Source organism: Notothenia rossii (genome assembly GCF_949606895.1).
Source record: "Notothenia rossii genome assembly, chromosome: 3".
Classification (NCBI taxonomy): domain Eukaryota; kingdom Metazoa; phylum Chordata; class Actinopteri; order Perciformes; family Nototheniidae; genus Notothenia; species Notothenia rossii.
This window is the reverse complement of record NC_136901.1, coordinates 73838874-73858530: the sequence shown is the minus strand read 5'-3', so window position 1 is coordinate 73858530 and position 19657 is coordinate 73838874. Positions and strand designations below refer to the sequence as shown.

At 42.7% G+C, this 19657-nt stretch overlaps 1 protein-coding gene across 4 annotated transcripts; it reads left to right on the top strand.

Moving 5' to 3' along the window:
- The first annotated feature begins 299 nt into the window (after window positions 1–299).
- On the top strand, window positions 300–16576 carry ctbp1l (C-terminal binding protein 1-like). Of its 4 annotated transcripts, none has more exons than XM_079671804.1 (11): window positions 300–575; window positions 1642–1690; window positions 2030–2173; window positions 8897–9051; window positions 9610–9754; window positions 9850–10056; window positions 10517–10731; window positions 11324–11454; window positions 11546–11673; window positions 12537–12654; window positions 12768–16576. In XM_079671804.1, the coding sequence occupies exons 3-11, from the start codon at window positions 2113–2115 to the stop codon at window positions 12943–12945; spliced, it is 1338 nt and encodes a 445-aa protein (XP_079527930.1). In that variant the 5' UTR covers window positions 300–575; window positions 1642–1690; window positions 2030–2112; the 3' UTR covers window positions 12946–16576. The 4 variants fall into 4 exon arrangements, with proteins under 4 accessions (XP_079527930.1, XP_079527931.1, XP_079527932.1 ...); XM_079671805.1 differs by lacking the exon at window positions 300–575 and adding an exon at window positions 744–847; XM_079671806.1 differs by lacking the exon at window positions 300–575 and adding an exon at window positions 924–1060.
- The last annotated feature ends 3081 nt before the right edge of the window (window positions 16577–19657 follow it).

Genomic DNA, 19657 nt, shown 5'->3' with positions numbered 1-19657 from the left:
TATAGAATGATATTTTTTTTCTCCAAATAGTGCCTTGTCTTCCATTCACCACTAAGTCAGTCAGAAGTATCGGGGGAAGTTAGTTCAGAGTATTATTGTGACACCTAGTGGCTAAATTCAGAATAAACTTGATTTGTTTGAAAGTTTAATCAATTTAGAGTTTTCAAACTGCAGATATGAATGCTTAGCTTGATGTTCAGCTTCGAGTGAAAAAAATAAAGGTTGAACAAAAAATCTGGATAATGTTAAAGAGAGTAACAATAACTTATTTAAAGACGATTACATGGTTGGAACTTTGAAAATCAAGAGCAGAACAAGTTAAACTTTATCCAGAAAGTTGTTGGTATAGTTTTGTAAACAAGCATTTATTATTCTAGAGTCGTAATATTATGCATGCCGATCCGCCGTGTAAGGTGAGGGCGCTCATTCCAGTCCACCGATGCTTTTTCACAGACTGTCTGACCCCCCCACCAACAGCCACTTCCTCTTTTGTCTAATTTCATGGCGATCGGGAGAGAGGGAACACCACCGACGCACGCACACTGTTTCAGCACTCCTGAAAGAGTTTATCCGGGGTAAATAACTGACATTTTTTGCAAGATTTGGTCACTGGGTTTCAAAGTAGTCTTGCCTGGAATCAGCCATGTGTACGATTCACATTTCCCTGTATGATTATTCCACTTTATAGCTTCTGGGTCAGATATTTCACATTGTAGCACCACTCGCTGATAACAAATCGGACGAAATGGGCTGTCCCCCTCCGCCTGCATCTCTCCCACACTCAGCGGCACGCTAGTTAACGGCGCTGGCTAGCTAACGTTAGCAACTCTGCAAACGCTTCATACATGTAGCTATGTTTTTTCATTTTAATTGACATGATTTATAACATTGGGGTGGCTAAATAAGAACAAATGCTGAGAATATTCGGAAGTTGGAAGGAAATTGTAGTTTTCATTAAAATGTTAGCTGCTTAATGTTTGTATTTGGGTTAGCTTGGCTAGCTAACTGTCGTGCTATTTATTTAGTTAGCATTAGCCGGGACCGGGATACAGAAGTTAAGGCAAGCTAAACTATCTCAAAGCGAAGTGCCTAACTAGGATATACTTATCTCCTAACAGCCTATCGACTCATGTATTTGCATGGAACATTTTAATATTCTCCATCCTGTTCTCGATAACCAATAAACGGTTTTGCTAGCACTACAAGCTAGTTAGCTAGTTAACGGTTACTTTGATGCTAACGAGGGGGTCCCGGACTATTGATAGTTTCACCGTAAGGTTATCCTTAAAATACCTACTGGTTCTGTCACCTAACGTTGACTGGCAGCGGTATTGTTGAACAGAAATGTATAAATGCGTTGTATGAGAGAGTTGTGTTATTATTGCAAGCGAAAACAAAGTTGTTGACCATGATCCAAAACTTCCAAAAAGTTAAAAAATGGTCTAGTAAAGTGATGGTGTATGATCCAGTACTAAGAGTTATGAGCACAAGTTACCTATTATCTAAACACACTTGTCAGTGATGTCAATCAATGACATGAGGTTGGTGATATAGGTCTTCATGACAAACCACCTGTATTCATTCTGGATTAATATTGTTAACGTTCATACTTTGATCAATATCCACTTTATTTGTTTACAGTGTAAACTAAGTTGGCAATCTGACTGGCACAACGGACATTGTTCTCCAGGTGAGTGAGTGTAACTGTAAAAATAGTTCACTATAACCCATTTCTTGGCTAATTCAATGCATTAAACATGTTTACACAATTGTGAGTCTTTGCTGTTCAGCCTGGATTCTTCAAGTTTTTTGACATCATGTCCTTCTTTTAATTACACATAAGCCTACATATACTTTTTCCCACCTGTAAATGTAAGTCACTTCAAAATGTTAGCACACAGAAATTCAATCTAGTCCAATTCTGTTTTTTATTTAGTTTGTGAAGTTTTGATAACTTTTTTTTCTATAAAATGTGTTATTAGGCAGTTCATTTTGTCTTAATTAACTGTTTTTTCTAATTTGTCTGCAGGGGAAACTACGTGGTCAACATTAAAAAGAATCCAAAGCACCTGGATCTGTTCTTCTCTGTCCCAGGTTTAGACTGCGCGGTCTATGGCTCTGATGGACAAACACAAACAGGTCAAGCGACAGAGACTTGACCGCATTTGTGAGGGTGAGATTTCATAAAATACTCATACACAAACTAAACGGAAGCAAAAGCTTACATTTATGAGGTTTTATTGTTGTGCTTATCAGTTTTTTTTTTTATGTGATACATGGGGCCCAACCTTCACCTGTCTAGTTACCATGCTATTCGGGTGTGAATTTTTTACAGTGTCATTACCATTCATATCAAGTCAAAGCATTTATTGTCATATGCCAGTGTGCGAAAAAGCACACGTCCCATCGTCCGAGACGTGTTATTTACAATATCGGACAAGTAGATCTTTCAATTGACTTGTCCGATGGACAAGTGACGTTTTTCGCCATTATGTATTGACAATTATTGATAAATTCAGCTCAAAAAAGGCGGTACTAATTCGGAAATTGTCTGTGTCCGCCATTATTGTGTTTTTGTCGATTCCTAAGAAAATGCATCTCGCCGCTTTCTGCACTGTTAGACGGGGGCAGGGCGGGACGTGTAGCATATTGGCAGGCTTGGGAAGCAAAACTCGGATCCGAGTAAGAACAAATAACAACTGTCCGGTACCGGGATTAATAAGAGTTGTGAGGACAGGAGGCGGACGCCGAGCCCCGCGGACCGCAGCTCTCTCTTCCTATGCTCCGTATCATGTTGCCGTATCAGCTGATCGCGGCACGGTGCAGCTCAGCGTCTCTCTCTCTCTCTCTCTCTCTTTCTACACACAGCGGATCCGCTGCCCGTTTAACAGCCTCATCTTTGTCAAACTCTCTTATGTTCTTTCTCTAACACGTTATGAAGGTTATTAAGAGTTTTAGCTCCAATATTATTAATATTGACTGCCATTTCCTTTATGAATTAAATCAGCCTCCCTGTCTGTGTCCTCGCGCTGTCCTCACATCCCCAGACTCGGAGGAGCACAGGGGTGTCAGTATTGTTTATGAAGCAGGGTATAGAAAGTACATTATTGAAATGAAAATACTATTTATTTACTTTTACAAACAGTGAGCAGCTGGGCAGCTGCAGCATGTGTATTGCAGGACATGTGTTGGACACAAAGACTGTGTGGTTGGACTCTGTCTCACAGGCAGGTTGCAGTGTAACATCAGAGGAGACTGAGCCAATTGTACATGCTCAAACTGCACCACTTAGAACTAACTAAACAATAATTTTTATATAATTGTGTTCAATAACCGTAACAAAATTAAACAGTATGAATTGATTTGTAAATAGGAATACAGATTTTACTTAAAGAGCCTGTGACAGCCTCCCAACAACTGTTGTGCAATGAAATATTGGGCTACTAGTCATCTCGAACCGTCAGTTTAAAAAAGAAGGTGCGATACCGTTCCAATAAATATAAATAATTTCGAACATCGCGGGGAAATTCCTTCGACTGATTTTGAAGTTTTGGGGGAAGCCGGAAGTGACGTCAATGCGGGAACGCTTCACTGTGCGGCGAGAGAGCCAAACACAGACAAAGTGTGTTGTCATGCTTAGAAATGGTAAATTACTGAGTTTAGGCACGTTAATAACGTTTGAATGAAGTTGACTACAGTATATTCATATTTGTCAGTGCTTTCATGTCAATTCGGCGAACATAGACATAAATGATCGTGGTCAAGATGATGATTAAATTAGGATTAAAAATCGGTAGTGAGAGCTGCTGAATTTCCTCCCGTCGGATGTGATATAAAAACCAAACGATTATTTTTGTAGTTGTAAACTCAAGTTGATGAAACTACATTTATTAGCGCTTTCATGTACAATTCAGCGAACATATGACACATTAAATGATCGTGAAGATGATGATTTAAAAATCGTTTGTTTGAGCCGGTCTGCATTTCCTGATGAGAAAACAAACCGATGCTTTTTGTAGTTTTAAAGTTGTATTTGAAAGAATATGTCTAAGTTGGATTAAACGTGTGTTTTTTTTTACCACTATGTTGGGGAAATTAATGGATAAAATGCACGGATTATTCTTATTATTATTCCCACTCCGATCGGGACACTAGGTCCACCGTTTCCCCGCAGCGAGGCTCCCCCCATTGACAGTTTACGTGGGCTGGGCTGGGTGCAGTGGCGGACTGGCCATCGGGTCGAATCCCGATGGGCCGGTACCGAAGTGGGCCGGTCGAGAGTCCCGGGATGATTTTTAGTCCCAGTCCACCACTGGCTACATGACCGTATTATCGCCCATATTGACGCACCTAATTCCTAAACTTCTAACCGATACAACATAAACCGATCCTTCAGCCTCATATGAGCTCTCAGACACGTTCAAAATTAAACTGTCATCGCTGTCTGAGCTTGCTGCTGTGTGCGCCATCGTGCGTTTACATGCAGATGCTGGGATCCTGAACGGTGCAGCTGGAGCGCTGTGCCCGCAATGACGTCACACATCATTTGGCGGGACTTGAAGAATCCCCGAGAAGATCCAGGAAATGGTCAACATTGAAGGGCAGATTAATGGTTATCAAAGTACAAATATCCAAAATCAGTTCAGTAACGGTTTTCAAGGGGACAATATTTACTCAAATTGATGGGTTTGGATGATGGGGGAAACTCGTGTCACAGGCTCTTTAATGTTTTCATAAATATATTTTTCTCCCAGTTTGTCATGGGACTTATTTTTACCCTCTCAAAGAACCAGAATCGAAAACCGAAAACAAGTAAATTGCCAAACTCACTTGTCCATGGACAAGTACTCTATAAAAACGTTTTCTTACACTGTTATGCACAGTAGAAAAATAGATTCCCTTTGCAATGCTTTTTTGTTGTTGTTGCTTTTAAAGTAAATTAAAACACTATATATATACACACTATTAAAAATCATAGAGATCTGTCAACTGTATCGGCAGACAGAGGGTATCTGAATATGTATTTGTATCTGCCTGTGAGGTGGTTTCGGGCAGAGGCGGTCTCCAATTTGATATATATATTTATGACACATTATTATATACAGCCACACACAAACACTGATACATCAGTCAATTGGGCCCTGTACACAAAGAAAAAAAAGCTCTACATAATAAGTCAACTAACTAACTAATTAGTTAGTTAGTCGACTAAAAGGAAAAAACTAATTGTTCTTTCAAAAATAGCAGACGATTTTGTTTTCCGCCTTTGACATATTCATGCTTTTCTCTTTTTGCATTTTATTAAACTGAATATCTTTGGGTTTTGGACTGGCATTTTTAGACATTTCCTTGGAAACTGTAAATAATAAGTTAAAGCCCTGTACCTGATTGCAAGTGTCAACCTTTCAGCTTCATCCAGCAACTTTCTTAACTATGTAGTAAAACCAATGAGGGCAAAGTGTACCTTTTTTATTAAACTAGAAAAATGAAACAATGTTTTGCATTGATGTGAAACCAGATGCTGACAGTTTCATATTATGTTTGTATCATTTGTCTGTAATATCTTTGCTGGTTTTTATTTATAGTTCTAGGAATATTGTTCTTTAAATGCTGATAAAAGGCTACTGTTCAGATTCCTCGGCTGTGCTCTTAACCTCTAGTATTGTGAGCAGACTGGTTGAAATGTTGACCCTGATTGTATTTCTTACCGTCTCTTGAGTGCGTTGTGTAGGAAGTTGTTGTTTGTCAAAAAATTTTTTTAAATTGGAATGCAAGGAATGTACAGATGAACGTTTGCAGTGTATTTCATACTGAAGACTTAATAAGTTAACTTTTTATGTTGCTAATAAGTGTTTGTGTATGTGACGGTTAGTGCAGATTTCTAAAAGTGATAGTTGTTGTTGAGCTGTTGTAGTGGGGAGAATAGACGATGGAGATCAGACATAATGGTGTACTAAAATGGAGGGAACAGTCTGGGTGGGTCTCTGGAGACGGGTGAGAGGGAGAGGACAGGGTGAAGGGTCGTGGCCGCAGCTACAGGGAAACGGGCCAGCTGTCTCTTTAAAAAACGACAACAGCACAAACCGCCCTCGGCCTCAGCCCTGGCTATTCTAATGAGGTTAGTGCTGGTTGGCTGGCCTACAATGGGGCTGCCTGTGATTGGAGGCTAGCCGTGGGGGAGGGGCTGGGCGTGGATGACAGCTGGGATCCAGCCAGCCAAGAGCAGGCTGACAGAGAGAGAGGGAGAAAAAAGAGCGATAGAGGGAGAGCAAGGCGAGAGAGGGAGAGAGAGAGAGAGAGAGGAAGACAGGCTCACACAGACTTCATAATGCAAGGTTAGGCCCGGTGCTCATGTGTTTTCTATTTTGGCATGTGTTTTTGAAATGTGTGAACTGTGGGGGGAGAGGTCTGTAGGTTTGGGTGTAGAGCAGCTTTGTGTGCAGTTTCCCCTTTTGTGTTCAGCGCGAACTGGTGCTGCCGCAGCCGTCAAGAAGGAACTGAATAGCCGTGTGTGTGTCTAGCTGCGTCTGGGTGGAGTACCGCTGCTTGCTGCATTATCATCGTTTGCTGCCCCTCCCCCCTCACCTCTTACTCCTACAACTGCAGCCAGAGGGAGAGAGAAGAGGAGGAGGGAGTGAGGGGAAAGAAAGGGAGAGGGAGGGAGAATGAATGAATCACTGAATGAATTGTATTGTGTGTGCGGCCATGCTTGTGCTTAGTAGGCCTCGGGTATACCAGTGTCCTTTACTCAAATTACTCTTTGTGTAAGTCTACTTGTATATTTCCAGATCTACTTTTATTCAGAAGGGGTCTTTGTGATGAGTCCCTTTGAGTTTTTCTACACAGTAAGCGTGTCTGTGTGTGTTCAGCGTGTAGCGGTTGGCCTGTTAGCATTCTTTAGCCATCTGCGATGAGGGTGAATTCCACTGCTAAATGGACTGCACTACATTGTATTGCATTTTTTATAACGGTGACTATGGTGTATTTTTCTTGATTTATTTTTGCCTGTATGGGCTTCATGCATGCATTGGGAAAGGCTCGGACGTCAGAGGAAGTGTTCACAAATATTTGTTTTCCACCCGCGGCTACAAGCTCCCTTCCCTCCTCTGCAGTCTCACCATTACCTCCTGCCCTCTGTCCAAGTAAATGTTCCAGCTAGCCACACTCCCCCACCCGGCCACACACACACACACACACACACACACACACACACACACACACACACACACACGCACACACGCACACACACCTGTTACAAAGCAGGGACAAGATAGTGTGTTCATGTGTGTGGTCAGTACAAGCCAAAGACTGCTGAAAAGATTACAGGGAGAGAGGTCGTAGCTGGTTCGCTGACAGTTGGTGTTCATTTCCTCTTATTTAACATCAATGCGTTGGCCGAGAAGTGTCATTTTTTATGGCATTGATTTATTTTTGACATGCAACATTTCCTTTGTTGGCATAATGGTAAATGGCCATGGTGCAAATGTGCAGATCTTTGTCAGTAAGGTGTATGTTTGTGTGTCTTAAGAAGGAGGGAAATAGGAAGGAGGGACTCTTCCAGACATGAGAATTTAGGTCATGACTCAGACCCCCTCGTGAACCCCCACCGCCTCCTCACTGAGACCCTGCAGTTTTCTCCACCCCTCCCCCCTCAGCCGCCACACTCCATAACCTCTCCCCCTCCCATCCCAGCCCCTCCCCTCTGTGTGAGCACTTCTCATACAGTGGCAGGTCAGGTTCCCAGACTTCTGCTTCATTAGCCAAAATCTAACTTTCCCATTCGGAGGAGTCGACGCTCCCAAGTGTAACTGACATGTATCGATAAAAGTGGCTCGGTGTATGCTGGTTCCTGAGATGACGAAACTAAGTTGGAGGTTGATACCATATAGGCTAGGATGCTGGACCCTCTCCATGCCCCATCACATATTTAGTTACACATCCCTATGTAACTATAGAGCCCTTACACACATCATCCCTGTGGTTCCTTAAAGGTGTCGGTGGCGGATGTGTTGGAAAAAGAGAGTCATAAAAGTCTGAGTTATTATTGTCTTAGGAGTGTGGCAGTCAGGCCTGTTAACTTTAGCCATGCGTGCAGGGAAGGTTTTCTGAGGGCATGATGACACAAAACACATCTGATAGTCCAGACATGGGAAATGCAGAGTGTTGAGTCATTAGTCTCTTCTCCTTGCTGGTTCTGAAGTACCATCATCAGGGATATATGCTGTTGGTTAATCTGCTCCTGGTAGCTTGACATCAATTAGCCGATCACCAACCAGTTAATTTCAAGAGGAAGAAAACAAAATAACGTGAAATAAAATCGGTGCTTTCATTTGAGTTGATTTAAAGAGGTTTGGCAGCATTATGAATCGATCAGTTTAGAGGTGCTATCCTTTTATTGTTTTGTGTTATTTTATGTTCTGTTGGCTTCACTGGTTTATTGCCTCATTTTGATCAGGTCATTTGAACGTTTCTATCGATCGACCCTGATACCTCAGATTCCGATCATTATCCTCCCATATTCTTTCATAGAAGTTTATTTGCTAGTCTTTTATAAATTCAGAAGAATGGATCAAATGACGCATACATTTTGAATGAAAAGATTTGTACTCCCTTACATGCGTTTTCTTCTGCTGTCTCTGAGAGCCACAGAGCTGGACAGCGTTGCGTCTTTAGCTACAGACCAACATGCGTAGCCGTCAAATATATTCACTAAGGTTACATTTTAAACAATTAATCGCTGAGATCTCCTGGTCATCAGCACGTTGTCACTGATTGTGTGAAAGCGTGTCACAAAAATAATTGTACATTTTTAAGCATTACCCAGATTTGTCATTGAATATTTAACCTCTTGCCATGGACTTGATATCCAACATTGTCTTCTTCCTGCTGGACTCAGGTATCCGACCCCCCATCCTCAACGGGCCAATGCACCCGCGGCCCCTGGTTGCCCTGCTGGACGGGCGCGACTGCACTGTGGAGATGCCCATCCTCAAAGATGTGGCCACAGTGGCATTCTGCGATGCCCAGTCCACCCAAGAGATTCATGAGAAGGTAGGACGGACATCTAAAAACATAAAAGTGTTATCATCTGTGTTGTACCCAAGAAATACTTCCTACATCCTTCTATTTAGAGGAACTGTCTCTTTTAAAGGTCCCATGTCATGCTTTTCCGGTTATTACGCGTCCCCTTGTGTGTTATGTAGCTTTTTCTGCATGTAAACGGTCTGCAGAGTCACAAACCCTCAAAGTACACCCTGTAGCGAGTAAAACTCTAACACAGAAAAGACCTGTCTATGCTGACCCAGAACGCCTCGTTGGAGATTTGTCTTTTTCCATTTTTTTCTTCCTGGTCACTGTGACGTAACGACGACCTAAATGGACCAATCCGCGGAGCCGTTACGTTACATTGAACAATGTAAATCTATTCTAGTAGACCTCAACAGTGGAATTATGATCAGTAGAAATGGCCATGTCATGGGACCTTTAAGATTAGGACTATCCTTTTTATAATCTATGTGACTCATGTCCCTTTTTATTCGCTTAGATATTTAAGTGTCAAGTGCAGGTTAATATGATTCAAAGTATTCATGCTGCGTTTGTGTTTGCTAGGTGCTAAACGAGGCAGTGGCTGCTCTGCTCTACCACACCATCACTCTGTCCAGAGATGACTTGGAAAAGTTTAAAGGCCTACGCATAATTGTCAGGATTGGCTCCGGCTTCGACAACGTTGACATCAAAGCGGCTGCTGAGCTTGGTGAGTGGCTGGAACTTTAAACATATTGTCACAGTCAACCATGAGCTGAAACGGAGGGATTCATATTTCTTTCCTACTTTAAACTGATCACCCAGGCATTGCAGTCTGTAATGTGCCAGCTACATCTGTGGAGGAGACCGCCGACACTTCGCTATGTCTGATCCTGAACCTGTACAGGCGAGTCACCTGGATGCACCAGGCCCTCCGAGAGGGAACCCGTGCCTCGAGTGTGGAGCAGATCAGGGAGGTAGCTGGCGGCGCTGCTCGTATCCGCGGAGAGACGCTGGGCATTATCGGTCTAGGTAAGTTAAGAGTATGGACGTGTTTAGAGTAGTTAGTGGCCACCATTACTAGGTATTACAGTATTTGAAAGAATATGTCTAAAGTCTCTTCCTCACTGGACAACCAACCTTTGTTGGTAATCAATGGGAAAGGTTACACTCTGCATTCATTCCCTGAACCTGCTTTCTGGGACACACCAGTGATGGGAAAGGGATTATTGGCATACTTTAACCGGTTTTCCTGAAATGAAAAAACCTGCATACAAAAGCTTATATGAGAAGGGAAACTGTACTATTTGCTTTTACCTGAACCGCGATGATGTTTTGCGGAAGTGCTTTAGGAGTTTAATTCAAGCAACAGTAAAGGATCCAGGGAAAACAAACAGTTTTGTATTCATCCTTAATTTAAAGGCCGATTCCTATTTTCTGTCCAGCAAGGTCACAACAGACTATATCTATAACATTTCTCTCTGTCTTCCAGGGCGCGTTGGCCAAGCCGTGGCTCTGCGGGCTAAGGCCTTTGGTTTTGGCGTGATCTTTTATGACCCGTACCTGCCTGACGGTGTGGAGCGTTCACTGGGCCTGCAGCGCATGGCCACCCTGCAGGACCTGCTGATCCACTCGGACTGCGTGTCCCTGCACTGCAGCCTCAACGAGCACAACCACCACCTCATTAATGACTTCACCATCAAACAGGTGTGGGGATGCACTTTGAATACGTCTCATATCTGCCTCTTTATACGCACAATTTCTTCTTCTACATTTGTGTTGTCTTTCTTCCACTTATGCACTCCTGTCTCATTTTCCTCGTTTGTTACTTGTGAGGATAGTGAGAAGATTAATTGTAGAATTAAAAGAGAAAATAATTTCAACTCAGCGTTAATTTAGCCTCCATCAGCACAGTAAGTTGCTGCTTTAGCACAATGGCTGTGCCCTAATTGTAGTCTGACATTTAGTTTTGTTCAGGTTACCACTTGGTTGACATTCTGGCAATAAAGGGAGGGAGTTCAGACATTACCTGCAAGAATTGGCATTTCGTTTTTATATGCAGCTTGATATCCTGACTCAAACACTTGGCGGGCATTGTTGGAGCCCAATAGTCTAGACAATCTAAATGATGACAAATGATTTTTGGCCAGAACCAAAAGTTGCTTTCATGTTGTGGTCTGTATTATAGATTAGAAGAGTAATAACAGAATATATTTGTGCCGCAGATTTCAGGTTTCAGCCTTCTCTTGGATTGTTTTGCCCATAGTTTAATCATATTATCGCTTACTCTGTGATACAGATGCGTCAGGGAGCCTTCCTGGTGAATACATCAAGAGGCGGTCTGGTTGACGAGAAAGCACTGGCTCAGGCCCTGAAAGAGGGTCGGATACGAGGGGCTGCCCTGGACGTGCATGAGACGGAACCTTTCAGGTAACCATGATACACAAGTAACACCCGATAGCTGTGCACGATACACAATCTAACTTCTCTTCTCCGTAACAACCTTTGCCCTTCTTTACAGTTTTTCAACGGGCCCTTTGAAGGATGCCCCAAACCTGATCTGTACCCCGCACACATCCTGGTACAGCGAGCAGGCCTCTGTGGAGGCTCGGGAGGAGGCCGCCAGGGAGGTCCGCCGCGCCATCACCGGTAAGACGCTGTTCAATAAACAAGCCGGTGGATTAAGAGAATGTAAATGAAATATTAAGATGCAGTGAAGACACGATCTACACATTCCCACTTCAAGTTGCAATGTATTTGCTTTGATCACCAGGAAAAACAGTATATAAATAACATGTGGTGTTGTTATTATTATTATTATTATTATTATTATTATTATTATTATTATCATTTGCTCTTTGTATTGTTGTATTTATTTGCTAATGGTTTTGCTAAATGTATGGTGATGTGACTGATGGTCAGAGCGTGCCTGAGCATTTACAGATTAGAAAGCATGTATAAAACGGGTTTTAAATAAATGGTGGATGATCCCATACCTCACTTCTTTACATTATGAGGTACTTCATAACAATCCAGGTTATTGTACAGACCAGTTGATCGAGCCCAACATAACATATTCAAATGAGTTGTTTTAATGCCAACATTAGTTTACTTCACTGTATATTGCAGAAAGAAGAAAATGATGAATGCATTAGGATTTAATTAATGAGCTGTGGCCGAGATGCACACTTTTTATTTCTCTGTATGGAAATGTAATATTTTCATATGGCATATGGTGATTAAATACACAAACACTTGAGTCTTACTGTAAAATGTAAGATAAGTTAAACACGCTTTAATTTGGGGTGGTCACTGCCCTTTATTAGTTCGGCCCATGTCCCATACACAACCATGACCTATAATGCCGCTAGAGGGTGATCGAGATACTTTGGCTTCACTTTGGGAGAGCAAACGCATCGGCCATCTTTATCGGCAACCCCCGTTTAGAGCTATGAAACTAATCAGCAGGATAAAACGCTGCTATGATTGACGGCCCCTTTTCCTCGCACCAGGACGAATCCCTGACAGTCTGAAGAACTGCGTGAATAAGGAGTACCTGATGGCCGCCTCTCAATGGCCCAGCATGGAGGCCGCCACAGTTCACCCAGAACTCAACGGAGCCACTTACAGGTGAGAGGGCTGGATGTGGAACATGAGAACGGGACAGCGCTTGAACAGTAGTTTTGTTTTTCAAAATTAAAACAGCAACTTTTAGATGGTTTTATTTTTGAAATGTGTTTCAGATTTCCTCCAGGTCTGATCAATGTTGCAGCAGCAGGGGGTCTCGCAGGAGCAGGAGCAGTGGTCGAAAGCCTTGTTACAGGAACCTTGGCGCACGGCCTCACCCCTGTCTCCCACCCCCCCCACGCCCCCTCCCCCAATAAGGCCGAAGCAGACAGAGACATCCCGTCCGACCAATAGCCCCCCCTGCCGTCGCCAGCACATTCCGTCACCTCTGGAAACCAACCCCCCTCCCAACCTCCACCACCGCCCCGCAGCATCAGACACAGCCCCACCCTGCAGAACATCGGCAGCGCCAGTTTGACCTGATGTAGATCTACAGTCTTTTTCTTCAGATCACTAAACCAGCCCCTGGAGTGACCAGCCACAGCTAGCCCCTTACCCATCCAGAAGAACAAACACTTCCCTCCATCCTCATCTCACCCACTCACCTGCCACCAACCTCCCCCCCTCCCCCCTCTCCTTCACTCCCCCACAACGTCAGCAATAACTGTATTCTCAAGGATTCAATGATTGGATTGGTTTATATCCTTAGTTGGCTGTTGTTTTAATGGAAAGTTGACCTGTTGTGGTTCTAGGTGTTAATGTTTGTTTGTTAAAAAAAAAGAAGCATTTCTGACATGAGGCTTTACAGTCTGTCTATCCTGCAGTCCTCCAACCAGTAGAGGTTCAGAGGCAGAGAGGTGGAAGCCCACTTTTGTACATTAATGGCTCATGTTACTGCTCTCTCCTTCCTATCTTCTTTTTTTCCCTTCTCCCCCTACATCTTTCTTGTGACGGGGAAAATGTGTACTTTGTAAACCAGACAGAATCACAAACCGTACATCCTGTCCTCCCTTCCAGACGTTCAGCTGCCCCTCAGCCCAGTTTGGCCCTTAGCTCTCCCTGGCACCGCCATGAGCTCGCTCGGCAGAAAGATCCACATTGTTGTCAGTGTAGCTCTCTGAGCGTCAGTTCATCTGCTCGACTCAAACTTCAGATGGTGACACCCAGCATCCTTTGTCACCCTTTACTTCGGAGACCCTCTCCTTTTTAAGCAACCGCAAATGTACACATTCTTCGCCCCTAATGGATTGTTTTGACATGAGATGATAGCATCACATCGGCTAGCATGATGCATGCATTTAAATGTCATGCCAGCAGCTTTTTAGTATGAGTTCAGTGTCCACACAGAATGAAATGCAGCAGCCTTTTTCTGGCCTGAATAGCAACAGCATGACAGAGGCCTCTCCAGCAGGGGGTGCTGTCTGAGCGCTCAGCTAGAAGAGTTGCACACTGCTAACTTCAGTCAGTTACAGGCTGGCTGCAGTGAGGAGGAACATGATCCCACACTGCCAACGTTCAGAACACAGAATGGGTGACCAGGGATCCTCCACCGCCTTATTTTTTTAATAAGATCTCACTGCAACGTACCATCATCGCCCTGCACCCACCTACCCTCCACTCGCCCCCACCCCTCCCCCCAAATCATGACCTACCCACACATCTGCTCATCACCCAGTATGTGTCCACCAGTTCCTTTAAGCGTGAGGGGACAGTAGAGTTTAGTTTCCCTGTAGGAGCAACGGGACAGTGTTCTTACATGCTGGCTTTGTTAATGACAGTGGTGTGTGCGTGTGTGTGTGTGTGTGTGTGTGTGTGTGTGTGAGTGTGTGTGTGTGGACATGCGTGTGGGCTTGTATGTGTGATGTATGTTCCCTCACCCTGTTATGATAACAAGCTATTGTCTTTCCAAAGGAATAGTCCCTAGGAGTAACTCTTTAACGCTGTTGCCCTGGTGTCAAGGGAACACCTTTCTAGTACCTCAGTAACAGATATTGAATGTACCGTGCATACCCTTTTATTTTTTGTACAGATTTTCTAGATACTTATTTACTATTCTTTACCAGAAGGGTTCTGAAATTGTAGCAGTAATGATACAACAACAAACAAAACATTGCCCCATGAAACAAATTGACAAAGTCCTTTTTAGGTTAGCTCTAGGTCACTGAATACTCAGGCTTCAAAACCAATGCGTATCTCTTTGCCTTTCTTTTCTCATCGTGGAAAAACGCTTTCCCATTATTAAGCTTCAGACTGTAGTTGGGGTGTTTCGACCTCCATCTTTCTGGCTATGGAAAAAGAAGGAAAAAACAAAAGGCGGTCGCCGTGGTCTGCTAGTTTTTTAAAACTAGAACATTAGTAATAGATGCAGTTTTGTTTTAACCCCCCTTCATTGTCAGGCTGATCTATCTATAGTGCATGTGAGGTCATTTTTAGGGGAATTAATATTGGCTTAAAGAATTTGTGTCATCTTGCTGTTTCCCTCTGCTCCCCGGCCTTTCCCCCTCAGAGTGTTTTCAACCCGAGTTGCCATTTTTGTCGTGGTCAGTTTCCAGTGATGTACAGTTTCCCCTCAGAGTCTATGAGAGACATGGAGCATGTCTGTGTCCTGAGATGCTAGGCTCCTCTGTCATGTCATGAGTATATATTTTTAAAAATAACCCCCATAGTTCGGATTACGAGCATAATAGTAATCTTAAACTTTTGCTGTTGATGATTATATATATATTTTTCAGTTCAGCAGTGCACTGTTATGAAAACCATTCTGTGTTATTGTAGGATTTCATTTTTATGGATATGCTGTCTGTGTTCTACATGTTGTACTGAAACATTTTGGAGAAGAAACATGATATCCCTTTCCTGGTCAAATGTTGTTTCCTTCTTACCCCAACTGTCCTTTCCAGCTGATATCCTCTGGGCCTTACTTTTTCTCTCCCTGTAAAAATAGCTGTTATAGAAAGTCGCCATGGAACCACTCACTGCCTTAATACAGTTGACCACAGCAGGTGAAGTCAGGAGACGCATCCAGCAGAAAAGAACGGGCCGCTATCGAGGCCGCTCCGCTAAAAGCTCCTCACACCCAGGCAGGCCTCAATCTGCAGCATTTCTTTTTCCTCTGATGAACCACATTTAGCCTCATTTTGGGGCTCAAAAACATATTTAGTGTGAATTCGTACTTTGCATTATTAAGATGTTATATATTTTTTGCTGTCTGAATAGTCAGCCTGGCAGTGTGTATGTGCGTTGGCTAACAGATAAGCACAGTGTGTATGCTCACAAAGCCACAGCTGATATTTCACTCTTGGGTGTGAGAATTCCCCCGACCACCACCCGCCACCACCCTGGGGCTCTTAAAGCATCTTTCACAGTGCTGCCAGAGCCCCAGTGCGGCTGGGAGGGGGAGGGCAACGCGGACACTGGGGTGGTCTGTCAATAAAAATAAAAAAAAGCAGAAAATTACAATGAGAATCGGTCACTTTTTCTCTCTCAGGGTTCAAATGCACACATATCCTCCAGCAGTCGCTCTCCGTCTCGTGTCCCTTGTCCCAAGTTTTTCCTCTCGGAATGTAGAACAGCCTCCTGCGTTTTTAGAACCCCCCCCCCCCCCCCATCCATCGTTCCCCTTTGTGCACAGGTCTGAACTTTGTTTCTGTTTTGCTTTCTTTTGGCACTGACATCTAACCATCTAACAAGGAATGAATGAATGAATGTTTGAAAGTGACTGTGTGTAATGTTAAAATTGGGAAATGTATTTTTACAACATGTGAACATTTTTTCCACTCACTCTCATTGTGAATTGATTTGTTTTTCTTTCACCAGACTGCAAAAACAACAAAAAAACAAAAACAACAAAAAAAATCTCCTGTAACTAGGCTCTTAAGCTTTATTTTTGTTTTGTTTACTTTTTTATTAGAAACAATCATGTTTGTGATGGTAACTTCCGATGGTAAACTCCACACCGTATTTTAATAAAATCTTAAAAATTAAACATTTGTTCCTGTTTTTTTTTACATTGTTGGTAACAGTTATGCTCTGCTGGTCTGAAATCATGTTGTGTATTGGACCTGTAACTCTGCCTTTTGTTCACTTGACTTGAAAAGGTTCCATGCTTGAGTCCAATGGTGACAATCCCTGTCCTCTGGCAGTGTGTCATCCCACTGATTACACTCAGCAGTTTCATGACAAAGAGTTTACAGAAATTTGCCATAAACAACATAATTTACTACCACTTTTGGCCGCTTTTAATATGGCAACAAAGGATTATGCAGTGCCTGAACGGGCACAGGTTTACGAGGGGGCAGACTAGGTTGGGTGAGCGGGAAAGGGGGCTTCTATGTAGACCCGCAGGGGAGGGCGGGGGATTATCAGCCCCAAAATTGCTACCACATGCGCATGACCACGAGCCGACTCTTAAAATGGAGCGAAGGAACTCCACTCAGAGTCCATCTACCAGTGGAGCCCACTGGTTAAAGGCTGGCACCCTCGGGTGCCATGGAGTCCTTCACGGAAGGTTAGCAATGGAGTTTGTATTTATTGACTTGGTGATGTTTTCATTTTCATTAAACATCCTATTTCTATTTTCAGCCCTTTATCTGGCACGTGGGCTTTTTGCTATTAGCCACAAATGTAAAAAAACAACACTGCAGTCCTGCAACATTTTCAGACTCATTAATCCAAATTGATGTAGCAGAACCAAAGTTTTAATTTTTATAATCCATTCATTTATTTTTCTTATCGAAATCTGGTACCCACATTACCCACAATGCAACTTGACCACGTCAGGTCAGATTCAGGTGTGTCTTGCTGTCAGCTGCTAATGAAGCGTTGAGCTGCCAGTTTGAGGGGCGGTGTGCAGAGATCTGGTAAGCTCACCTCTTTCTCCACACTAGTCTCTTTCTAAATTCGTACTTGTCTTCATCCCAAATCCACTATGGTGCTGTGTGTGGATCATAGACTGTATAAGGTTTGGATACTTCAGTTTGTACACATCCATGTAGTAGCCTCCAATGTAAACACTATAGCCTACTTGCATAGTTAAAACATTTCGACAGGGTAAAGTTGTCTCAAACCACAAATGGCTTTTGTGCACTCCAGGGAAATGACAGTTGTCGCTTTCAGCTAGCTAGCTGAGTTATTGTACTCGGTACCAAGCCATGACAAACTTCTAAATCAACCAAGAAACATACTGGCTTTTATCAAACAACAGTAGGCTATAGTGGTTTAAAGTGTGTACATTTAATTATGTAATATACTCGTATATAACGGTTTTCCCGAGAGCAACCACAACTATTGCTATTCCCTCCTCTCCCATTACATTTCACAAATGGAGACCAAAGAGGGTGAGAAGTCTTCAGGCCTTTTGACCTTTATGAGTTCGCCTCATAGGTTCTCATTGTGGGCATTTTTGCCATACTTCCCAGAGTGAATGCACTAATGCACTCTATATACCAAATGTAAAACGGTGCAGGAATAAAGACCCAGCGACATTGGGGACAATATTTTCAGACTCCCTCTGTGAGACAACCTTTTTCCCATTTGCAGTATTTCCTTAGATCCAGAAACAGACAAGTCAAAGCTGAGCTGACTTATTGATCTTTCCAATATAAATAATTATTTACATTTTTGTCATTATGGATCCTGAACCATCAGTCAATATACATTAACACTCTTCATGGTGAGGGACAAACATATTACATAACAGCATGTGTAAAAGGGTGTGTAGTAAAAGGAGGCCCAGGATGCAAGCAGTATTTTACCAGACCTGATTCACACACACTTCAAACGCACTCATTGCTTTCTAAGTCCCACTCCAGGTTGTGCTAGTGCAGCGGAGAATCATCCATCTCTCCCAGTGCCATACATTGACCCTGTCAGCTCCCTTTTTATTTGCTTGTTTATCCCAAGAAGAGAACAAGGAGGAGGAGGGCACGAAAGCCTCACAGATGCCTTTAGGTCTGGGAACACACTAGCCAAACCAGTTTAATGGGAGCACTGGTTCCCGTGCTGCTGTTAGGGTCAGTGACATCAGTAAAATGGGTCCTCCTGCTTAGGTAACTTCCATTGGTTTGGTTGAGTCAGTGAGTCACAAAATAGAAAACAACAACTCAAAGTGGGTGAAAGGTCACGTGAGATACTTTAAAGAGATACTCAATGATCTTCAATAATCGTTTGTATATCAATAACTCACTCTGTGTAACATTGAATTCTTGAAGAAAAACTGCATGACTCCACAGCGGACAAAGAATCCAAAAAACGAAGGAAAGTCTTGATAAAATAAAAAATAAAGGGGTCAGGGTTTAACCACAGCAAATTCGATTAAACAAATTGGTTTGAATGACCATTTACAGAAAAGCAGCGATTTAAATAGCGAGGTTGTAATAAAATGCATGTTTTTTGGAAGCAGCAATGATCAACGATGAGATTGATTAATTGACGAAGATTTGTATAGACTGAACAAGTTTTGTGAGAGTTTGAAAAACTGATGTTTTGATGAAGCTTTGCGCTTGTTAAAAATGGCCGCCGTTGTCTTCAATTCATCAAGACTTTTTTAGCTTTTCTTGTTAACCATAGAAAGATGCAAAAAATGTGTTGTCAAGAATTCAAGATGACAGTCTTGTGATGTTTCTATAACTGGGGTCCAAAAAATACAACACCTACAATTCAAAATGTGTTTTGAGCCGTCATGTGGAAAAAGAGAACGGTTCGAAAGTCAAGCATGCATGTTTGTGACAGACAGAGAAAGTCAGTACAGTTTTTGTGCATACATGTCTTTGTTATTCATTAGTCCCCAGTTTCTGATCTATCCCACTTGGAGGGACCGTGCTGCCAACCCGAATTGGATTGGATAAATATTTACCTTTGGTTGTCATTGGATTGAATAAATATTATTGAATGATTCAGATGTTGCATCACCATCAGACTGCACCAGTATACACAGATACTGCAGTGGATCTTTTAACTTATTGACTTAGAAAATAACGCTGGTTGTGTTCAGTATATTCTAACTGTCCTCAAATATTGTAATACCCATGGATTCCCATCACCCATTGTAATATATTTTGAGTCAATC